Source organism: Rhinolophus hipposideros (assembly GCF_964194185.1).
Source record: "Rhinolophus hipposideros genome assembly, chromosome: 21".
Classification (NCBI taxonomy): Eukaryota; Metazoa; Chordata; class Mammalia; order Chiroptera; family Rhinolophidae; genus Rhinolophus; species Rhinolophus hipposideros.
In genome coordinates, this window is record NC_138067.1 from 17,655,218 (window position 1) to 17,679,154 (window position 23,937).

Here is a 23,937-nt window from a genome sequence, read left to right on the forward strand (position 1 = left end):
TAACATGAACATTTTTATTTTTCCTCATCAGTTTTATAGAATTTTAATAACTTCTTTTAGTATTCTAGTGTATAACCCTATCTTTGTTATGTTAGAATTACTTTGTTTTCCTTATTAATTTGTATGAATTCTTTTTTTAGTATGAATTCTTTATATTGAAGATATTAGCCATTTGTTTATGTTTGTGGCAAATAATTCCTTTTAAAATCTTGTAAAAATTTTAGATATTCTTAAATTGCTTGTTTTTTATTAAAGGATTTGTCAATTTGTTACCCTTTTAGCAATCCCCTAACAATAGGGATCTGCAATGGAGAAATAATCAATTAATTGCAAATGGATGATTCTTTTAAGTTTTTTATTAGAAATGGTATTTAGCATTATTTATCCCACATCAGTTTAGTTTATCAAATGAAGACAGTTAATAGAGCACAGAGCTCTTTCTTAGTGGTGCTGCCTGAATTTATTCTCAGCCTCTAGCTTCAGAACTTCTGATGTGAGAGCCCCCATCCCATCCCCACTCCTACCCCAGCATCCCTGAAGCTGTGGAGGGACAATACCTCCCTCTGAGGCCCAGCAGAAGTTATTTGTGCTGGAGGTACCATAGGATCTCTGGTTTTGGAATAATGTGGCTTTTAGAGATAGCATTAGAGCCAGACTTCGTGTGTAGTATTTTGCCTGTGGGAAAATATTTTCTGTATTCTAAGTAATTGACTGGACAGACCAACTTTTGGATTGTGGTTGTTTCAGTTGGGAGAGAAAACTGCCTTATACTCAGGAGAGCAGGTCTCAGTTCTGCCACAGACTGTACCCCACTGATTAACTAATGTCTCTATAAAACAAGGATGTAAGACCAAAGCAGTGGTTTTCAAATTGTTTAAATTCTGTTATCCTTCAAATAAAGCCTTATACAAAAAGGCTTATGCAAAAAGGACAAAAGCAAGCTAGCATGCTGTTTATCCTGGAAGAAGAAGCCCAGAAAGCTCCCACTTTCTGCATCCTGCTCTCCCACATACATCTCTTGGAGATGAGTGTGAGGCTTCTCATGGTTTGAAAACCACAAGACCAGTTGATTTTTTGTTTTTCTAGATCCCTCCGTCCATCAACACTCTAAATTTGAAAATGAGCATATATAACACAAAAGATAGAGTTAATCTTTTTTAAACTCAAATTATTCTAGGTATTGTAAGGTCTCTAAATGGCATTTCCCTTCAAACAAGAATGAATTACCTTACGCCAGCAATGAGGACTTCCTTTTGGTCAGGTTGGAGTCGGAATCCCTTATAGACAAAAGAGCGAATACTTGCTTTGGCAGAGTGGAAATACACTTGATTTAGCACAGCAGAACTCTCAATCTAGGTACCCAGATGTGGGTCAGTAACATAGAAGTAAGGATTGGATTGTGCAAAAAAGATGGATGTCATGCTGTAGTTTTCAATCCCTCTATCTCCTTTTTAGTGCATGATAACCAACCACTAACTTAACCAAGGGCCTCACCTCCTCCATGCAGAATTAAGTAATGAGAGTGGGCTTTCTTAGATATTCTCCGTCCTTACGTAGAAATGTAGCTCTGGATATAGAATTCACTGTAGCTTTTCTGGGACCAGAGTAGGAGCTAAAGTAGAAGAGGGAAAAAGAGAATCCAGTGGTCCAGGGAGAAAGTTCTAGTTCTGCCAAAGTTAGAAAAAAAATAAGTACATAAAGACATGACAGAAATCAGGAGCCAGTAGACCCATACTTGGAACACCTGAGCAAGAATCAGAAACTGGATGGAGGCCTGGGTCGGGAACATGGGCGTGTGGTAGAAGCAAGAAGAAGAGTGTGGATATACCTTTCTCTCTGTCCTTGGGGTGGTTAGCTCACCAGTTGCCAGATTTAGAGGCTAAAGTGGATGAATGATGAGCCCATTCTGTACTTTCTAGGAAGCCAGAGTGATGTGTACAACTCAAATACATCACCAAACAAGTTCATTAATTACCACTTCTATAGTAAAATATACTCTCAGGACTGTCTTAATTCATTTCCTCAGACTGAGATATGCTTATGTGAGGAGGTTTGTTCTTGGCAAGGGTTTAGTGAATGGTCAGGTGAGATTTGACCTTGCTTTGGGTCTCAGTTATTTTCTTTTGACATAAAATGAAATACATTCGGCCCTCTGCATTGCAGACTCCCAACTACAGATTGAAAACAGTACAGGTTTATTGAAAGAAGCTCCATGTATAAGTGGACCCGCACAATTAAATCTGTGTTGTTCAAGGATCAGCTGTACTTGTATTTTGTGAAGATCATGAAATATTTAGTTATCTTAATAAGTAATACGAAGGAAGAGACAATGAGATGTGAATTCAAGAAAATTATTTTTAAATAAGTTATAATAGCACTTCAGTAGGAGGCTAAGTAGATAATTTCTAGAAAAGTGGACTGAAATGCTTGCCAAGAGAAGCAATGAAATCAATTGTTTTGACACGTGATAAATTAACTGATCGTTCTTTTCTGTTTTGATACACATTAAACAGAATAAGTCAAATGCATTGGTTCATACTTTAGGTAGTCCTTCTATCAGGTAGACTCATCCTAAATCATAAATCTGCTACTTTTTTGATGTAATAAGGGATAATGACTGGTATTCATAGCCTCTGCTTTGCTTGATGGAATGGTGAAGTAGAATCTTCCTTGGTAATACAGTATACTGCAGGCTTAAAAGCATGGACTTTGTTGTTTGTGTGTTTTTTTTTAACTTGAATACTTTTAGAGCAAGGACCACTCCCTGTTGTCTTACGCTTACTGACTTACCATATTTTACATTATCTGCCTTCCCTGAAAGCATTTGAGTTCTCAACCCCCTGGCTTGGATTTGTGCTGCAGTTGTATAGCCTAGAATGAAGGCCTTTTGTAATTATTGTTTGTATTATGTAATAACATTTGCTTTAATCATTTTCTTTTCAGTTTTGATGAAGCAAGAACACAGAGAAGAAATTGACTTGTCTTCAGTTCCATCACTGTCTGTGCCTCATTCTGCCCAGACCCAGAGGCCTTCCTCAGATAAAGGACACCCACGTGACAGTGTGCTGTCAGCACAGAGAAGCTTGGTTTGTCCCATCCAGCAAACATATGTATCCATGGTAACCTCAACCCATCTGCCACAGTTGCAGTGTAGGGATGAGAGTGCTGGTAAAGAACAGCATATGTTACCTTCTTCAGTCATGCACCAGCCTTTTCAAGTCACACCAACACCTCCTGTGGGGTCTTCCTATCAGCCTATGCAAAGTAATGTTGTATACAATGGACCAACTTGTCTTCCTATTAATGCTGCCTCTAGTCAAGAATTTGATCCAGTTTTGTTTCAGCAGGATGCAGCTCTTCCTAATTTAATGAATCTTGGCTGCCAACCACCGTCATCCCTACCTTTCCATTCTTCGAATTCAGGCTCACCCGGACATCTCTTAGCCCACACACCTCATTCTGTGCAGACCCTGCCTCATCTGCAGTCAATGGGATACCATTGTTCAAACACAGGACAAAGATCTCTTTCTTCTCCAGTGGCTGACCAGATCACAGGTCAGCCTTCCCCTCAGTTACAATCCATTACATATGGTCCTTCACAATCGGGGTCTGCTACAGCAGTTTCCCCAGCAGCTTCTCATCCCCTGGCCAGTTCACCACTTTCTGGACCACCATCTCCTCAGCTACAGCCTATGCCTTACCAATCTCCTAGCTCAGGAACTGCCTCATCACCAACTCTAGCCACCAGAATGCATTCTGGACAGCATTCAACTCAAGCACAAAGTACAGGCCAGGGAGGTCTTTCTGCACCTTCATCCTTAATATGTCACAATTTGTGTGATCCAGCTTCATTTCCATCTGATGAAGCAACTGTGAACATTAAACCTGAACCTGAAGAGCAGGAACCTAACTTTTCAACAATTGGTCTGCAGGACATCACTTTAGATGATGGTAAGTTCATCTTTATGTTCTTGAAGCAGTGAAGAATCAGGAACTTTCTTCTCTAAGAGTCAAAAAAGCTACTGTGGATAGCTGATTGGCATATGCTTGGGATTTTTAGTAAGTTGTTATTAGAAATAAGCTATATATGACTTTGAGAATAGACATGAAAATCTATGCTTTAAAATCTGTTTTACACTAATATCTGTTGCAAAGTCTGAGACCTCAATTGATAACCTACCACCCGATTATAATGGAACTGAACACATGAGATTTATTGGGCACCTTTCCCCCCCACTGAAATTGATATATTTTAATTTCTTCTTTTTTGTGTGTGCTGATTTATTTATTTATTTATTTATTTATTTATTTAAAGTTTATTGGGGTGACAATTATTAGTAAAGTTACATAGATTTCAGGTGTACACTTCTGTAATACATCATCTGTATATCACATTGTGTGTGCACGGGCATCTTCTAAAATGTATAGTGAGGTCACTGTCTAGAGAATGGAACTCAGGGGCATTAATTCAGTAAACATTGCTGAATGCCAGAAATTTGCAGGGCACAGAGTGAGATGCTGGGAATACTAGGAATGTATTAAGATAGAGTTCCTGCCCTTGAAGAGACTCAAACGAGTGAAGAACCTGCTCCTCTGTGGCTTGCCATCTTGTGGAGTCAGGTAGTGGTGATAGTATGAGACCAGACTGGGTTGCTGCTATTGGTACAGCTGTTGGCACCAGGATAAAAAGAAGCTATTTATATAAATGTAGCAAGTTGGTATGTAGACCTCTGTCTTTATGAAATCAATAAATGGAGGAACAAACTCTGGACTATTAGTTATTTAAATAATTGAAAATTCCCCAAGATAGGATTTTCAGGTAATAAGTAATATTAGGGCTTATTCTTGGCTTTATCATTTATATGGTAGTGAAATTTTGTCTAAATAGGAATTCAGTTAAAGCTATCTGTAAGTATTATACAATATGGAAATTCTAAAGATTCTGATACATGGATATAGAATTTTAGTTCTTGCTCTGATTCTGTATTAGTCTATTGAAAAGTATTAGGTTGGTACAAAAGTAATTGCGGTTTTTGTAATTATTTTTAACCTTTTAAACTGCAGTTTCTTTTGCACCAACTTAATAATTCTAGCTCAGCCATCTTCTTTACATTTCTAGAGAGGCTGAGTTTACTACTTAGTTGTAAAGCTGGTATTAAATCTCAAAGGATTCAGTAGGTCTTCCTTGAGGAGATGACCTTTGAGCCCAGTCTTAGAGGATAAGTTTTCAGTAAATGAGGATCAGAGGGCAAATTAGACGACAAAAGCAGAAGCAGAGAGCTGTGTCTGGGAAAGCATGATTGTCTGTGACTGGACGGTGAATGGTAGTAGAGGATGGCTTTCAAAGACACAAGGGGATGTGCCACGTCATTTGTATGCTGACAGAAGGTATTTGTATAAATTGAAGCAACACGTACAATTTACAGAACATTTTCCTATACCTTCTCTAATTTAAACCTTACTAATCCTCTGTCTCTGAGGTGGATAGTGACATTTATAGAATTGGACTTTCTGAAGGTCACACAACTGGTAAGTAGCAGAGCTGAGAATGGAATCAGATCTTTTCAGTCTAGTCTCTCTCTTTCAGCACTACGGCTGCCTCCCAGCAACAGCAGGCCGTGGTGGTTAGAACTCTGTGCCAAAGGGGATCCCTCAAGCTTTTTGGAATTCCTAGAGAATAGTGGAACGTTCTCCATGAATGTGTGCAGAATTTCACGGCATGAACACATGTTCACAACTACATCCGATCTGTCACACTTATATGTTGAGCGCTCTGGCATTAAGTGATTTTTTAATGCACAGCTGGCATGTGTCACTCCCTACTTAATAATGATGAACACCAGGTAGAGAGGAGGTTATTTGATGCAAAACAGATTTTAAATAAATAAAGGCTTTTTCAAATATACACAGGCTTTTAAAATGTTACCTATGCATTCTTTTGGCAGTTTTAAACTAACTATTCATAGTACTTTCAAGGTTTGTATTTAGAACTTTCATCCCTGAAACAAAGGGTGAGCCCTTGAGTGATAACCTACCACCCATTTGTGATGAAACTGAAGACATGAGATTTATTGAGCAGGCCTCAAAGGGTATCCCAGCTCATTTTCTTGCCAGATGAGGACATTTCTTCCTTCTAAAAAGACACCAAAGCTGGAACCTGCTCTTTCTAATTTATCACAGATTAAGAGATTTTTTGGAGGGGGGGCAAATTGGAACTAATAGAAATGGTTGTGAAAATTTTATTTCACCATTTGAATATGTGAAGATGTGTAACAAAAACAGAGAATCTGGAAAAATGAGGTCTGTGAGAGCAAGTATAAAAGCGATTTCATTTTTGCTCCATTCTTGTATAGGGCACATAACCAAGAAAAGTCCCCATATTGTGTGTAGCCCCAGACAAGGATTGGCTATTGAATTTCCTCATTGCCATCTGTCAGGAGACTTGATAGAAGCTCAGTGGTGTTAGAGGTAATTAGAGGGGGGAAAAAAACTAAACTGCACTCCTAAGCACCTTGGATTATTGGATATATAATTTTTACAAGTTGCATTTTTTAAAGTATTTTTATTTTTATTTTTTTTATTGGGGAACAGTGTGTTTCTCCAGGGCCCATGAGCTCCAAGTCGTCCTTCAATCTAGTTGTGGAGGGCTCAGCTCAGCTCCAAGTCCAGTCACTGTTTTCAATCTTTAGTTGCAGGGGACGCAGTCCACCATCCCATGTGGGAATTGAACCCGCAACCTTGTTGTTGAGAGGTCTCATTCTAACCAACTGAGCCATCCAGTGCCCTTACAAATTGCATTTTTGATACTTGGACTCTAAAATGAATTTTGGTATTTGCCAACGGACTCATTGACTATATTATTGGGTTTCTAGTATTATTCTAGATACTTAGAAAAATCCTATAGTTCTGCAAAGTTTTAATATAAATTCATCAAAAACAATAACAACATATCTCACAGTTCTTGAACTCCATAGTACTTGAATGTCTCCTTTCTGGCTAGCTTGAAAAGCCATAAAACATGCCAAAAAAGGATTAGAAGCACTTTCAAAGTAAGAAACGTCCAAACCTGTAGAGAATTTTTATGAGTTTATTTGAGCCAAACTGACACCATGTGCCAAGAAGCAAGATCTCAAATGCTCCCAGAGATAACAGTTTTGCAGCAGCTTTAATGCATTTGAAATTAAGGAGGGAACATACATGGAAGATTGGAGAAAACAAGGCAGGGATTGGATTACAGGATAGTTAACAAGATTATGTGCTCTCTTGAAGGTTAATTTACCCTTCAAGGGGTATTAGTTTTGGTATTTCAAAGATGTGTTAACCCAGATGCACAAGAACAATGAATAGGGCTGGTTTAAAATCTTTCACTAAAGAAGTTACAGACCTGGGGCATGGCTACCCACCATGACCTGCCCAGTTAGCAAGTTATGATCAGGTCACCCTGTGAGGTTACTTTCGTAGAACCCCCTTTGTTTTCATCTACAGCACTTAAAGTGAACTTTGCAGTTAGCCTGAGCTCAAATTTTAACCTTTCTATATTGTATTAAGTACAAAGTAGTTTCTACTCTAGAACCAGGGGACACAATTTTTTAAAAATTGTGCTATACTAGTTAAGTATACTTATTAGCTAATCCTAATAACTTTCATTAGTCCTCTTTGTTTTTTATTTGTTTACCCACCCTTTTTAAAATTAAGATAAAGATTAAAACAAAAATAAAATATCCTTTTTATTTTTGAAGTTTTTAAGTAGGGTGGAGTTTGTCAGAAATCACTCAAGTATTACTTACCTGTTAGTTTTAGAAATGAGGACATTAACACCTTATATTTTTGTTATAAATTCAGTGAGATTTAATAGAAAAGGTACTAGTGTACCTCAGCTCAGATTCAAGACTTGTAGAGCTGGAAATACCCTAATGCAGCTCCCTCATTTTATAGATAAAGAATCTGAGTTTTACAGAACCTAAGGTATTCATCCAGGGTAACACATGGAGTTAATAGCATAAAGACTAAAACCCAAGTCTTCTTACTCCTAATTCAGTACCCTGGGAGTTTTTCCAATATCTGCAATCATGTTTCTCATCAGTTTGTATGTTGATAACGGCAGGTGTAGAGCAAGTAGAATAGATGGAAAAAATGCTGTTTTCTCCATGGAGCCTTGGTGTGTGAGAGGGGTCCGGGCAATGTTAAGGTGATAGACTCTCAGTATAGATGACGTTTTAAAGTCTCTATTTCTACGCTTTTACACTGGGGTTCGTACTTGGGTATCCCTAGTGATGTTATATTCCTGTGTATGTCTTTTTCACCAGCGTCTTTGGAACATCTCAAGGCCTTTTAAGTTCCAGCTACCCATGTTTTGTGTGGGCTGTGATTCCTCTGGATTCATGTAGAACAAATCTAATCCTTCTTCTATAATAGCCTTTCACGTGTGTGAAATCTTGATCTCTTGCCCAGTCTTAAAAACACTGCAACAACTGTACCCTTCTCTCACCCTCACCAGCATGGTACTTCCCCTCTGCTTAACCTTGGTGTTTTGTTTTAGTTCCTTTTCATAGCACAGTGTCCAGAAGGGAACACACTCCAGCCAGCTCAGAGTCTATTGGGACTGTCACCTTTCTTGCTCTGAAGATTTTATCAGTATGGCTTGAAGTCAGGGGATGTTCTTAGCTCCATCTTACTGTTGATTTAGTGAGTCATAAATGCTGCTAAATCACACCCTTTCTCCCCTTGCACACTCCCGTGGCTTTTTGCATATGTTGTTTTTTGGAACCCAAGATTAAACTTTACAGTTATCTTTGTTCAGTTTCATTGAGGTGATTTTGGCCTCTCGTATCAACCTCCCAAGCTTAGAAGAGTCCCAGAAATATTTTTGTGTTTCACAGTAGTGTGGCTTCCTCCTTAGGGGCATTCCTCGGAGTAACAACAACAGCAGAATACCAATCTTTACCAAGCCACATTCTCTCTCAGGCAGTTCCCTTAGAAAGCTCTAATACACAGGGTGCCAAAAAAATGTATACAAATATTAAGAAAGGAAAAAACTATTAAAATTGTAATACTCAATATATACCGGTAACAAAAGATGAATACAAGTCACGTTTGACTTCTGCAATTATAAGAGGTGCTCAAAGTGGTTACCATCAGCAACCAGAGACTTCTGATTATGGCGAACTACTGCTTCAGCAACGCTGACCAAAGTGTCCACTTGTATACAAAGTTGGACAATTAAGTTCATGAATTCATCCTAGAAAAAGCGCTACACACCCCATTGCTGAATATCACTATGGTCACCTTTGAAGTACTTCCCTTGGGAAGCTATGCACTGACGCCAGCACCTAGTCCACCCTTCAAAGCAGTTTTGGAACTCTTTTTCTGGAATGGCCATCAGAGCTGTCGTCGTATTACCCTTGATGTCCTGAATGTCATCAAAATGTCCTCCTTTCCATGTTTCCTTTATCTTCGGGTAAAGAAAAAAGTCATTGGGGGCCAGATCAGGTGAGTAGGGAGGGTGTTCCAACACAGTTATTTGTTTCCTGGCTACAATCTCCCTCACAGACAGTGCCGTGTGAGCTGGTGCATTGTCGTGATGCAAGAGCCATGAATTAATTGTTGGTGAAAAGTTCAGGTCGTCTAACTTTTTCATGAAGCCTTTTCAGCACTTCCAAATAGTAAACTTGGTGAACTGTTTGTCCGGTTGGTATAAATTCATAATGAATAATCGCTCTGATAATCAAAGAAGCTTAGCAACAGCATTGAAACAAGTTCATGAACTTAATTGTCACACCTTGTGCATTTTTTTGGCACCCCCCCATGTACTTTTTCAATCAATGAGGGCATTATTCAAAACTATTTTGCTATTTTCTTTGCTACTTAGATGTACCATTGCCCCTGCTTGAAAAGTTCTACAGCTATAAAATTATCCATGAGTTTTTACTCATATGTTACAGTTTGTATACCCGGAGCTGTAATTTTTCCTGAACGTTTCTGTGCATTATAGTGTGTATGTCTCAGTTTTTGGATCAAACGATATACATTAAAACAGTACAGAAATAGATAAATTGTCACAGCTGTGTTTTATGCATTTTAATTAAGATTATAGTATTGGTAAACTAGACTGCCTTAGACCTTTAAATATGGGCCCATTTAATTTGTGACTGAGCTAACTGAATCCAGTTACAACTTTCCATTAGAGTCCCTCGTTTCCTACTCGTCTTCCTTTGTTCACAAACTAACAGAGCCGCAGCTGCAGCTCTTCAGCAGAGAAGCGGGTCCGTGTTAAATATAGCCCGACCTGCTGTGGTGGTGAAAACTGACACTGCCGCTTGCAGGCTCTGTGCAGTAACACGCGGGTCCTGGATGTAGGGCAATTGCTAATTCAGCTGTAAACAGGGACTCCAGATGTGACCTCAGCTCCTGCAGTTCTGTATATAGGTGACAAGCAGAAGAGCCTGCTTTCAAGTAGCAAGGGCGTAATAAACATAAGATTTCAGGTCGTTATCTTGGGGGATGCAGAAGGCTGTTACGGAGCAGGAGCAGAGAGGTAAATAATGTCGGTGTTCTAGTTCACTTGTTGAATACTCATTTCACTGGTGTTTATTGTATTTAAATAAATAAAAACAAGAAAGCCATGTACAGCCAGTGGTGAGAGTGTGTCACAAATGAGGTATTATAATTAATCACTTAGGGGCTCTGGGATGGAGAGAGGTAGATAATACTGAACTTTCTCCTTTAAATGGGACTCTGGGTAACTCAAGAGTCCTCTTCTAGGAAGCATATATGTGCATCTAGCCTCGAACATATTTATGATGAATAATTCCAGAAGTAGAAAAGTTCCCTAAATAATGTTATGTAGGCTTTGGATTGTGGCCCATGCAGAATGGACAGTAGTGGGGATTCAGGACCTTAGACACAACCACTCTTGGACATATTATAGTAAGAAAATTTAATTTTCAGACCCAGTCACACAAGGGCAAACGTTTGAGAAGATCTTTTATTTCATATATCACGTGTGCCTGTGTATCTTCATAACACAAATAGTACCCCATTTGAACAAAAATTTTTCTTTGAATCAACTTGACATTATAATTTATACACAAGCTGTGAAAATTCCAAGAGGCTACCACTAACCGGTATCACAGCATATCAACAGTCTTCCAAATATGTTCACTTCAAAAGTGTATTTAAAAGTAATTAATGAATTATGGTTACTCTTGATAATAAAACTTTTTTTTTAAGCACTGTGCTAGGTACTTTGCTAGTAGCTTATTAGTTTTTCCCTACAATCTGTGAAAAGTGACTTATTAGCCTTATTTTTAGAGCTGTGTCTCAGAGACTTTCCTAGTGTTATATAGCCACAAACACTGGAACTGGCATTTGAATCCAGGTCTGTCTGAAATTTAGATTGTCTTACATGTGTTTAGTGGTTTCTGAAATAATTATAAGTGATTTATATAATCTTCTATAAACACAAACATGGTGTATACGTTTGTCTGTCATGTGTAAGATACAAAGCCAGTGTCTAAAGATATATTCTATTTTAAAATTCATACCCTCTTTTTGAGTCCCTTTGAAGATGGATCATTAAAGGGACAAAGTATTTTAAATGAGAGATAAATAATTTTAGCTTCACCCTTTCAGCTTTTGTGGGGGTGGCAATTCTCTGGCTTTGCGGTATAAGCTTATATCTTGCCAGGGATCTTAGCTTTTGTAAGAACGTAAATATACTCAAACAGCTCTTCTCTGTTTGAAGATATCTGACTTTTTTTCCCCTTTGTATTTCTGAAGCCTACCATTAGCCTGTCTATCTGGGCTGGAGGAAAAGTATGAAACAATTCTGGTGGAAGATAGCGAAGGGTTGAAAGTGATGGTTACAGACATTCTAGCTTTACATCTATAAGAATGTGGAACAAATTAAGTCCTTTATAATCATCTTGTGTATTTAAAAGCATCTGTAGATGATTTTATGTAGAATGGGATTTTTTTAAAACTATTTTATTTGGGTTTCCTAAGGTAATCATTAGTTTTTGAAAAAGTCATGCATTCATATGTTAAAAATACAAAGGTACAATAAAGTACATAGTGAAAAGTCTCCGTCTTAGGTACCCGGTTGTCCTCAGTATGGGCAATTTGAGTTACCAGTTTTTTGGCTGTCACTCCAGAACTATTTTGTTTGTTTATAGCAATTGTGTATATTTTCCCCCATTTTACTAGTATATTATGCATTCTATTATGCATTTTGCTTTTTCCATATTTTGAATCTTGGTAATTTTCTATACTATAACATAAAAGAGTTTCATGAAAGATGTTTTAATAGACTATTCCTTAAAATAGTCTATCAAATATTCCATTATATAGCTATACCTTTATTTAACAAGTACAGGGAATAATAACCATTTACAAATGTCATTTCTCATCTTAAGCTGTGTTATGTGTATATATATGATAAATTCCTAGAAGCGAGATTGCTAGTGTTTTGAGCAAGATTGCCAAATTGTCCTCCATAAAGGTACCAATTTACATTGCCACTGGCATTGTCAGAGTGCCTATTTCTCTCATACCCTGATCAACTCATTCTTTCATAAAACACCTTACTATTTGCCAATGGGATAGGTGGCAGATAGCTTCTCACAATTTGCATTTCACGTAGGAATAAGGTTGTGTACCTTTTCTTCATATGCTTAAGACGAAAATCTTTGTCACAAATCTATGCTCTCTGTTGATATTTGCTTACTTTTCTATTAGATTTTGATTATTTTCTTGCTGATTTATAGAAGATATAATTAAGTTCATTTGCTCATTGACCTATGAGTTATAATTTATTTTATCCAATGGGTCATGGTTTATGCCATGAAGATTTTTATTTTTACATTTATGTAACTTATGAATCTTTAATTTTGTCTCCCATAACATCTATTACTTTTATGGTTTACAAATCTTTGATCCATCAAGAATTTATTTTGCAGAATGTATGAGGAATGGATCCAATTTTAATTTTTTTCAGATGGCTATCCAGTTGTCCAAACATTGTTTATTAAATAACCCGTATTTTTCCCATTTGATTTAAAAATACCATCTTTATCTTATACTTAACTTCCTTGTATATTTGGATCAATCGTCATACCTTCTCACAATAGGAAATTTTAATGTCAAATATTTTTCCTTGCATCAAAAATCCAGTAGTGTGGGTGATACAACACAATCTTGTTGGCTTCTTCTTTATAATGTTACCAGTGCTTTTTACAATATAACATTGATTTACTTTATATAATATGAATTACTGCAAATATAAAGTTTACACATTGATTTACATTGATTATATTAATTTCTATATTGGCCTGCATTTTGAACTAGTCTGTAGTCATTTGTTCATTCAGATAGCATGTGTCAGGTGCCTAGTGTATGTTAAGTACTATTGTAGGCCCTCAATGAATAAAATAGATCCTTGCAATCGCAGAGCTTGCATTCTAGTGGGGAGGGACAGACAGTAAACAATAGACACAATAATTAAGTAAATTACAAAATATGGAATGGCCAGTTTGCTCAGTTGGTTAGAGAGGGTGCTCTTAACAACAACGTTGTTGGTTCAGTCCCCACATGGACCTCTGTGAGCTGCACCCTCCACAACTAGATTGAAACAACTACTTAGAGCTGATGGGTCCTGGAAAAACACACTTAAACTAAATAAAAGTTTAAACAAATTATAAAATATGCTACGAGGTAATGAGTACTATGAACAAAGAAAAAGCAAGGTAAAAGATACTTGGATTGTTGTGAAAGGTAACAAATGTTGTGGGGACCAAACTGCAATTTTAAAGAGTAATCTAAATAAGCCTTATTTGATGAGGTAATACTTGATCAAAAACTTGAAGATGAGGAAATGACCAATGTGAATACCTGTGGGAGGAGTGGAGTATCCAGGCAAACGCACAGCCAGAGGAACAGCATAAGCTGAGAGCATGTCTGCTTTACTGAGGAACAGCAATGAGACTAGTGTGGCTGAACAAGATGGAGTAAGGAGAAGGAGTAGGAGATGAGGTCGAGGAGGTACTGGGAAGCCGGTCATGGAGGGTAACAGGTCTCAAAAGTTTTGGTCTTGGGACTCCTTTATAATCTTAAAAATTATTGAGGAGCTCCAAAAACATTTATTTATGTGTCTTGTGTCTATCAGTATTTATTATATTAGAAGTTAAAACTAAGAACTTTTAAAAATAAGAATGTCCAGGCACACATCCGTTACCTATTACAGCAGTAAAGTCACCATATAGAGCTCCACTGAAAATCTCCCTTGTAAATTCATGAGAGAATGATAGTGAAAAGGCCAAAAAAAAAAAATTTGGCTTAAAAATTCTCAGGGTGGGGGTGGCCGGTTAGCTCGGTTAGAGCATGGTGCTGATAACACCAAGGTTGCTGGTTCGATCCCCGCATGGACCACTGTGAGCTGTGCCCTCCTTTAAAAAAAAAATTCTCAGGGAACCGTACGTGCTCCTGTTCATACTTTCAGAACTGCTATGTAGGGTCTTGTAGGCCATTGTTACAAGGTTTTGAACAGATGAGTCATGATCTGATTTAGGTTTTAACAGGTTGCTCTGGTTGCTGGATAGAGAAAAGACTAGGGAGGCCTAGGCAAAAACAGGGAAACTAGTTAAGATGCTGTTGTAGTAATTCAAGCCAGAAATGATGATTGGGACTAGAAAGTAGTGGAGGGGCTAAGAAATGGTCTGGTTTGGGATGCATTTTAAAGGTACAGCCAGTAGCACTTCCTGACAAGATTTCATGTAAGGTATGAAAAAGAAAGAAGTTAAAGATGACACCGAGGTTTTCTTGCCTGAGCAACTAGAAAGATGGAGTTGCCATCAGCTAAGATGGGGAAAGCTGTGGATGCAGCAGGTTTTGAAGAAAGCTGGTGTTCAGTTTTGGATCTGTTGCATTTGAGATATCTAATTGAACATTCTAGTAGAGATAATCCGTTAAATGAATGAGTCTTGAGTCTGGAAATGAGTTATAGACTGAAGATAGAAATTTGAGAGTTGTTGGCATGCAGATGGTATTTAAAGCCATGAGACTAGATGAGGTCACTAAGTGATAAATTAATTGTCCTGCCTTTATCAATTTAAGTAATAATAATTGAATTTCTATAAAACGTTATAGAGTGCCTACACATACATTTCAGGAGTCACTGCTCTCTTTGAGAAAATAAGTAAACAGATTCACAGGGTTAAATGACTTTCCTTAGGTTACCAATCCAATAAGTGATAAAACTAGGATTCCAAAGCTTTATTTCAATATCCCCTCAGGTCATTGCCTTGTTTGTATAAAACAGAAACATCTACATATTGGTAAAGTGACATCTATATGTTGATAAAGAAAGCAGCTTGGAGAAGCAGGGAAATTTTACTCATCTTCCACAAACATACTTCAGGATTTGTAAATGTTTAACTAATTTTTTTTTTTAAACTTTCAGATAAAAGGAACAGTTTGTGTATCCCGGATTTATAAATTTTAAGAGGGATTTACAAAATTCCTCCAGGTCTTTGATTTGAGTTAATGCTTAGAGCTGTGAAAACCCAATCCAGTCATTTCATACAATGTTCTTTCATGAGAAAACCCAAAGTTAGTTTGTCATTGAACTTTTTTTAAAGTAGTAAAATATATGTAACAATATCATTTTAAGTGTACAGTTCAGTGACATTAAGTACATGCACAATATTGTGTAACCTTCACCACTATCTATTTCGAGAACTTTTTCATCACTCCAAACAACTTTATACACATTAAGCCATAACTCCTCATTCTCTTCCCCCAACACTCAGCCTGTGGTAACCTCCATTCTACTTTCTGTCTGTGATTTTCCCTACTCAAGATACCTCATATAAGTGGAATCATACATTTGTCCTTTTGTTTCTGGCTTATTTCACTTAGCTTAATGTTTCCAAGCATGTATCAGAATTTCATTCCTTTTTATGGTTGAACAATATTCTGTTGTAGTGTAGACCACATTTTGTTTATCCATTCATCTGTTGAAAAACATTTGGTTTATTTCCACCGTTTGGCTGTTATATGAATAATGCTGCTACTTGTATGAACATGGGCATACAAGTATCTGTTTGAGTCTCTGTCTTCAATTCTTTTGGGTATCTTAGAAGTGGAATTGCTGGATCACATGGAAATTCTTTGTTCAACTTTTTGAAGAATCGCCAGACTGGTGTTTTTCCCACCGTGGCAGCACTATTTTACATCTACAGTGCATAAGTGTTCCAGTTTCTCCACATCCTTGCCAAACTTGCCAACACTTATTTTCCATTTTTAAAAAACAATAACCATTTTAAATGGGTGTGAAGTGGTATCTTTTTGTGGTTTTGATTTTCATTTCCCTAATGACTAATGTTAGGCATCTTTTCATGAGTTTATTGGTCATTAGTATGTCTTCTTTGGAGAAATGTCTAATCAGATCTTTTGTGCATTTTTTGGTTGAGTTGTTTTTGTAATTAAATTGTAGGAGTTCTTTATATATTCTGGATATTAATCTCTTATTAGATATATTATTTGCAAGTATTTGCTCCCATTTTGTGGGTTGTCTTTTCACTCACTTGGATAGTGTGCTTTGATGTTTTTATTTTTATTAAATCCAGTTTGTCTTATTTTTTTTCTTTTGTTGCCTGTGCTTTTAGTGTCATACTTAAGAAATCATTGTCTAATCCAAGGTTATGAAGATTTGCCCCATGTTTTCTTCTTCTAAGAGTTTTATAATGTTAGCTCTTATGTTTAGGTCTTTGATTCATTTTGACTTAACTTTGGTGTGAAATAGGAGTCCAACTTCCAACTTTGATGTGAGGTAGAGTCCAGCTTCCATTCTTTTGCATGTGGATATCCAGTTTTTCCTGTACCATTTGTTGAAAAGACTGTCTTTTCCCCCCATTGAATGGACTTAGAACCCTTGTTTGAAAATGAATTGGCCATATATTGTGACAGTTTGTTTCTGGGCTCTGTTTGGTCTGTTCTATTCTTTGGTCTGTATGTTTGTCCTTATGCCAGTACCATACTGTTTTGATTCCTGTAGCTTTGTAGTAAGTTTTGAAATCAGAAAGTATGAGTCCTTCATCTTTGTTCTTCTTTTTCAAGACTGTTTTGGCTCTTTGGGATCCTTTAAGATTCCATGTGAATTTCAGGATTGGTTTTTCTATTTCTGCAAAAACACTGTTGGGATTTTGATAGGGATTGCATTGAATCTCTACATTGCTTTGGATAGTAATGTCATCTTAACAATATTAAGTCTTCCAATCCATGAACGTGGACTGTTTTCCATTTATTTAGTGCTTTAATTTCTTTCAGTAATGTGTAGTTTTCAGTGTACAAATTTTTCACCTCCTTGGTTAATTCTCCTTTTTTTGATGCTATTATAAATGCAAATGGTTTAAAATTATTTTTTGGATTGTTCGTTGAAAGTATACAAAATACAACTTTATTTTGTGTGTTGATTTTATATCTTATAACTGCTGAATTAATTTATTAGCACCAATATTTTTTGTATGTGGATTCTGTAGAGCTTTTTATGTATGAGATCATGTCATTTGTGAATAAAAATCATTTTACCTCTTCCTTTCCAATTTGGATGCCTTTTATTTCTTTAGCCTAATTGCTGTGGCTAAAACTTCCAGTACTATGTTGAATAGAAGAGGCAAAGTGGACATCCTTGTCATGTTCTTGATCTTAGGGCGAAAGCTTTCATCTTTCACCATTTGGGTTTTTCATATATGGTCTTTATCATGTTGAGGAAATTCCCTTGTATTCCTAATTTATTGGGTGTTTTTATCTTGGTAGGGCATTGAATTTTGTCAAATGCTTCTGTATCAGTTGAGATGAACATGTGGGTTTTTTCCCCTTCATTGTAGTAATGTATAATCTATTCATAGATTTTTCATATATTGAACCATCTTTTCATTCTGGGAATAAATTTTGCTTGGTTATGATGTGTAATCCTTTTAATACTCATATGTTGCTGAATTCAGTTTGCTAGTATTTTGGTGAGGATTTTTGCATCTATGTTCACAGGAGATATTCTGTAGATTTCTTTTCTTGAAGTGTCTTCATCTAGCTTTGTTACCAGGGTGATGCTGGCCTTAGAATTAGTTAGGAAGTATTCCCTTCTCTTTAATCTTGTGGAAGAGTTTAAGCATTGGTGTTAATTCTTCTTCAGATGTTTGGTCAAAGTTTTTGTGATGGGAAGAAATGAATTAGGTATTTTTTGGAGCTGTCAATAATGTTTCAAGGAATTAGAAAGCTGTCTTGAGAACTGCAAGTTTCCTTCCATCAGCACAGTCTGAAATGACTGCTGCTTCAGCCAACACGCAAAAGCCCCCAGTATCTATTGGCCTCTTAGTGTTGTTCCTGAGCTTTTTCTAATTGATCTGCTGATTTACCTGGAATCACATGTTCTGTAACACCTTCAAGTCTGTTTTGGAGGATTCAGCTGTGGAGATTGGGCACCCTCAGAAGAGAGACCTGACAATATATCTTTAGTCTTTAAAATACTTCACACATACTGGAATCTTAAAATCACTCCTGAAGACTAGATGAGTGATCTCAAATTCAGTTAAAAAAAAAAAAAAAGGTTAAGGCAGAAAAATTTTGCCTCAGCACAAAGGATTTTTGGGTTTTGTGTTGTGGTTTTTGTTTGTTTGTTTACCCCTTTAGTGAGGTTGCATTTTGCCCAGAATGGCTCCTTCTCTGTTTTCCCTCCTTTATCTGCCTAAGACAGGGTATTAATTACTGTTGAGAGAGACTACATCCAGATTCTTCTCTTCCAAGATGACAAAAAGCATTCTTCTAGAATTTATGGTTAGGGTCTTTTGTTTGAAGTTTGAAGTACAGCAAAGGCCAAATATAATTCCTTATAGGCGAAAGGAAGAGCTTTGCCTCATTGTATTTGGACTCTTACTGGGCATCTAAATGTGTCAGCCAGTATCACAAAACTGATCAATAGTGACTCTTCCTGAGTATAATGACTTTCAAACATTTATGTTATGTATTATGTCATGCTATAAAACTTACAGGAAGCTACGATAAGTTTTATAACATGAAACAATCCATAATGAAACCATATATGTAACTAACATCAAAATCTCACAAACCAATTCTTAACCTTTTTTTAAAGAAAATGCAGCCTGCTATCTTCTATTTTGTTCTGTTTTTAAATACTGATTTCAGCTTGCTGAATTGATTTCATAACCTGCTAATGGATGTGAACTGTAATTTAAAAAATATTCCTCCATGACCCAAGTTTACCTGTGCGTATAGTTTTCTAGGCTCCCACCCTTAGACATTATGATTCTGTAGTCTGAAGTAGAGTCCAGGAGTTTATATTTTTATTACGTGCCCAGATAATTCTGCTGTAGCCATAGACAAGTGTTTGGGAACTACTAATAGACCTAATATAGTAAAAACTAGTTTATTTAAAACTATCCCTTAAACCGCTGAAAACCATCATTATAACTTTTCCAATTATTGCCCTTTTAACTTTAGAAAATAAATCAGTTATTACCTAAACTTTCTGGACTCCAATATTCATATTATCTTATAAAATGTGGGGATCCATTTTATGCAGTGATTGACAGACAAAGGACAGTTACATTCCTCTTGATTATAGAAAAGAACAGCCAGGGCATGTAGTAGATTAAGTTACCCTCTGGTTTGTTCCATGCAGTAGTGATGTTGTCTTCTTTGACACAGACCAGTTTATGTCTGACTTGGAACACCAGCCATCAGGTTCAGCAGAGAAATGGCCTAACCACAGTGAGCTCTCATGTCCAGTTCCTTTCTGGAGACTCTAGAGGGTGAGTGTTGTTTGAAATGTGTCATTGTCTTTGTGCCCAAGTCTGATATTTGCATGCAGCGGCCGGATTTGCATGTGCTACAGAGGAGGGGGTATACATGGGCACCTTCTTGGTAAGCCCACTCATTATCTTTGGAGCTACACTTTGACTACAAGACTCTGCTTTTATAATCTAACCATACTCAGGCTCTCACACTTGTGCTTACCATTTTAGCCTGGGTTTGTTTCATTGGAGTTATTAAACCAAAGCAGAGAGAGGCCCATCTATATGAATTCTGTGGCTTCGGTGCTGAGTAAATTTGGTTTGTGATCAGGTGTGTAAGCCTACTCATTTCTGGTCAAGTATTCTGTTTTGATGTGAGGAATATGGAATGGAAATTAAATCAGGACATTTTATCCATTTGCTGGAAGCAACTTGGATCGTCTACTCTTGAGCCTGCCCTGTAGGCAATGTTTGCACTCCTCGTAGTTTATCTGGGGCTGCATTTGGAAGGAATCCTGAGAAGTGGAGTCTGTGAAGGAGGGGGCCAGGCCTCTCTACCTCAGCAGCCAACCAGGAACCACAGTCCGCACCCCCCCACACACAGTCACACAGCTCCGTTCTTCAAAGACTCAAACAACTTAAGAAAGTATATGGTAGAAATTATAAATATACAAATTATAATTCTCAAAGTGCCATTTGAATTTTATTTGAATGAATTTAGATTTGGAGGGTACTAAAAATCACATTCACTACCCCAAATCTTTATATTTAGGATACCACAGCTTTCTGATCAGCCAAGGCACTAAAACTGGTTTCTCCCAGAAGCTGGTCAGACCCTGGCCTCACATCATGGTCTTTAATCATGAGAGGAATAAAAGTGGCAACTAAATTCCTGCATATCTGTAAAACCCTTAGGAGAGTTATAACCAGAAAGGTTTAAATGAATGTCTTTATATTATGGTTGACAAAAGCAGTTGACGAAAAATTAATTGCCCTAGTTACCTCACAGCTGAACCAAGATTAAAGCTTATTTCTTCCATTGTTTACCCATTGCTCTTCCTGTGTGTGAAACAACAACTTGGTCACTAGCGATCTTGGTAAGAAGTGTTTATGTGGAGTGAAGGGATCAATGGGTGACTACGAATGAACAGGAGGCAAGAAATGGGGAAACAGCAGGCAGTATATATAATTCCTTTAAGATGTTAAGCAATGAAAGAAAACACTAGATGTAGAGGTTGATGTGGGGTCTAGGGTTGTTTTTTGTTTGTTTGCTTGCTTGCTTGTTTGAGATAGAGAGACTTACGCATATTTAAGCAATGACGAGAAGGATCCAGGAGAGAAGGTTGGTGGATTCACTAAAGAGATGGAGAGGAAAGAAAATTGATGGAGCAACGTCTTGAGAGGCAAGCATATGGGATCCATAGCACAAGTAGCAACATGAGGCATGTGGATTTATGGCTCTGGAGCTCAGGTTTGGCCCCCAGAGATAACAGTATATCGAAATGGACAAGATTATATAGAGAAAATGTACAAAGTGAAAAAAAAAAACAGAGAAAAATGACAGAATCTTTTGATAATCCTAATTCTTCTGGATCCCACATCTTAACCCAAATTGAAGTGTTTTTTTTTCTTTCATATTTCAGTTTTTTTCTGATACAAAAGGGTACAGACTGATACTTGAATATACTTTCAAGTACCTGTGTACTGTTTACTCAGCTGGAGATTTAATGTTTGTCTTTGTAGAATATTGTGAGTTACAACTTTTCCTGGAAGAAAGATGTGTGTAACACTGAGTATAGCATCACACAAATAAAGTTTCTTAAGAAAAAGAAAGGGACCCTTAATAACAGGACTGATCTCCCCCACAGTCAGTTGTGGTGAAAAAAAAAAAAGTCATAATTTTTCTTTACTAATATTAAAGCTAATGTTAAAAGTGAAGGAGATCTTCTGATCATTGTGCATGTATTTTCAATCTGTCCTGTGGTTGGAAGCTGTCTAGAGTTCAGTGTGAAATTTAAAATAACTTTAAAAAACTTGGCATGATAGAACTCAAGCTGGATATCTTGGTTCTTGCTTAAAATACACAAATATTTTTTCTGTGTTACCTTTATGGTGGTGGGTTTTATTTTTGTCAGTAATACAAGCTAGGTTACTATAATGGCAGTCCCAAAACACAGTCACTTAACCACATTGGAAGTTTCTCTCACACATCATGGTAATTCAGAGATCAAGTTTCCTTTCATTTCTTAGGTATTGTCAAAGCAGAGAAATTGCTTTGCTATTGTCAAAGCAAGGAGTGGGGAAGGAAGGGAAAAGGCTATCAAGCAAGTGATGAAGAAGATACACATCACTTTCACGTATATTTCATTGGAGAAAACAAATTACATGGACATACCTAGCTAAAAAGGGAAAGCCGGGAAATGTAGTCTATAGCTCAGTGGCCATGTGACTAGGTTAACTCAATTACAGAGGATGAATTAGGATAGTTAGCAGTCTACCCTACACACCTTCTAAATTTTCAGGAACTTTTTTCCTGTCTTTAGCTTACAAAGGCAAATTAATCAGATTTTGATGAATGCAAATTCTTCAGCTCATGCCATAAATACTAGATTTCTCATCCCTTTAAAATCATTTCTATTCCTTTACTTCCAATTTTCTCATTTCTTCATTTCAAGTGAAATTTAAAAAATGATTGCACCTACATACAGTCTTCATTTTATAAAATACAACATCTCCATAAAATTGTTCGCCCAGAGAATGAATTATACCTTTAATCTTAGGATGTAGGAAAGGGAAGAAAAGATGAATTTGCCAACTTTGATGAATGTTCATTGCAACTTCAAGATGAAATAACATATATAAATGGAGTCTAATTATACCCCAAAATCCTTTATAAAGATGCTCAGATACTAGTTATAAAGTCCCTTTGGACTTTTGTGTCTATGACTGTGTGCATCCATCTGGGTTACCCTCCTCCTCTCCACCTGATGGTGACACTTCATACCATAACACACTTGTCAGCTCGTAAGTCTGAATCCTTAAGCATTGGAAATAGCTCTAAATAAGAGGCCTGTTGTTACTCAGACACCTCATTCTTCTGTCTAGCAATAGCATTCCAGTGGACTGCTTATTTGAACATATCTTGGATTTTAAAAGTTGTTTTTCTTACAGCAAATATTGTCGAGGGCTCTGATTACTTCTGTTGTGATGGCACAAGCAATCCAGGTGTTGGGGTTAGTGGGAGTCAAGGATGGTGGCTGCCACAAGTGGGCCAATCGCCATGACCTACATAACTTGTTAGCACGGGTGTTGAGGGCTGTTGACTCTTGTTCTAGGCATTTAATTCAATTTACTCTTTAAAGGGAGGTACTGTAGGGGCATAAACAACTCTTTATACTCTTATCTTAAATTGGTTTCAAAAAAATAATGCCACCTCACGTACTTTGTGGACTAGGGTCTAAATAAATCAATAAATTCATGCACATATACATTCAAAAGGAAGTGAAAAATGAAATGGCAAGCATTAGTATTTTTAAGAAATAAGTAATGTTTATCAAGATTGCTAATGATTTACAGTATAAATTACATCGAAAACTTGTTTTATCGGTACTAATTTTGACTGGCTTAAGTTGACACTCAAATTTCTCAAATTTTGGCCAGTCACAATAGAAAGGTGTCTCAGGAACCCAGAAGTGGTAGCCTGAGCCCAGAGCCCCCAGCCTACGGGAAAGGTGAGGGGCAGAGGAGAGCAGTGGACTTGTACACCATACTGTGTTCAAGTTATTGCTAAAGGACAGTGAGTGAAAGGACTGCTTTGTTGTAGTTCTGACTCCCTGTCCTAAAATTCATAGTCAGTACTCACTTGTAGCGATTATTTGAGCATAATTTTTATTATTGTTTTTCCACGTCCCCAGAATATATTGAAGATTCAATTGGCAAATAATTTTATTCAGCACTTGATATGTGCCAAGCACTAAGAATTCAGTGGAGAAAAAAGGTAGACAAGGTCCCTTCCTTACAGGAACTTAAATCTATTAGTTATTATGTATTAATATTAAGATGTATTAAGGTATATTTGAGTATAGTCAACTTGAGTGCTTCTTTGTGGGAAATCTTGGCTTTATCATAGTCT

General features: G+C 37.0%; 1 protein-coding gene across 1 annotated transcript in view; it reads left to right on the forward strand.

Annotated features, from left to right (window-relative positions):
- Positions 1-23,937, forward strand: part of NFATC3 (nuclear factor of activated T cells 3) — a 96,616-nt gene that overhangs the window by 65,729 nt on the left and 6,950 nt on the right. Inside the window, 3 exon segments of the mRNA XM_081032659.1 lie at positions 2,944-3,951; positions 19,720-19,784; positions 19,787-19,823. Of these exon segments, the coding sequence (XP_080888785.1) occupies positions 2,944-3,951; positions 19,720-19,784; positions 19,787-19,823 (1,110 nt within the window).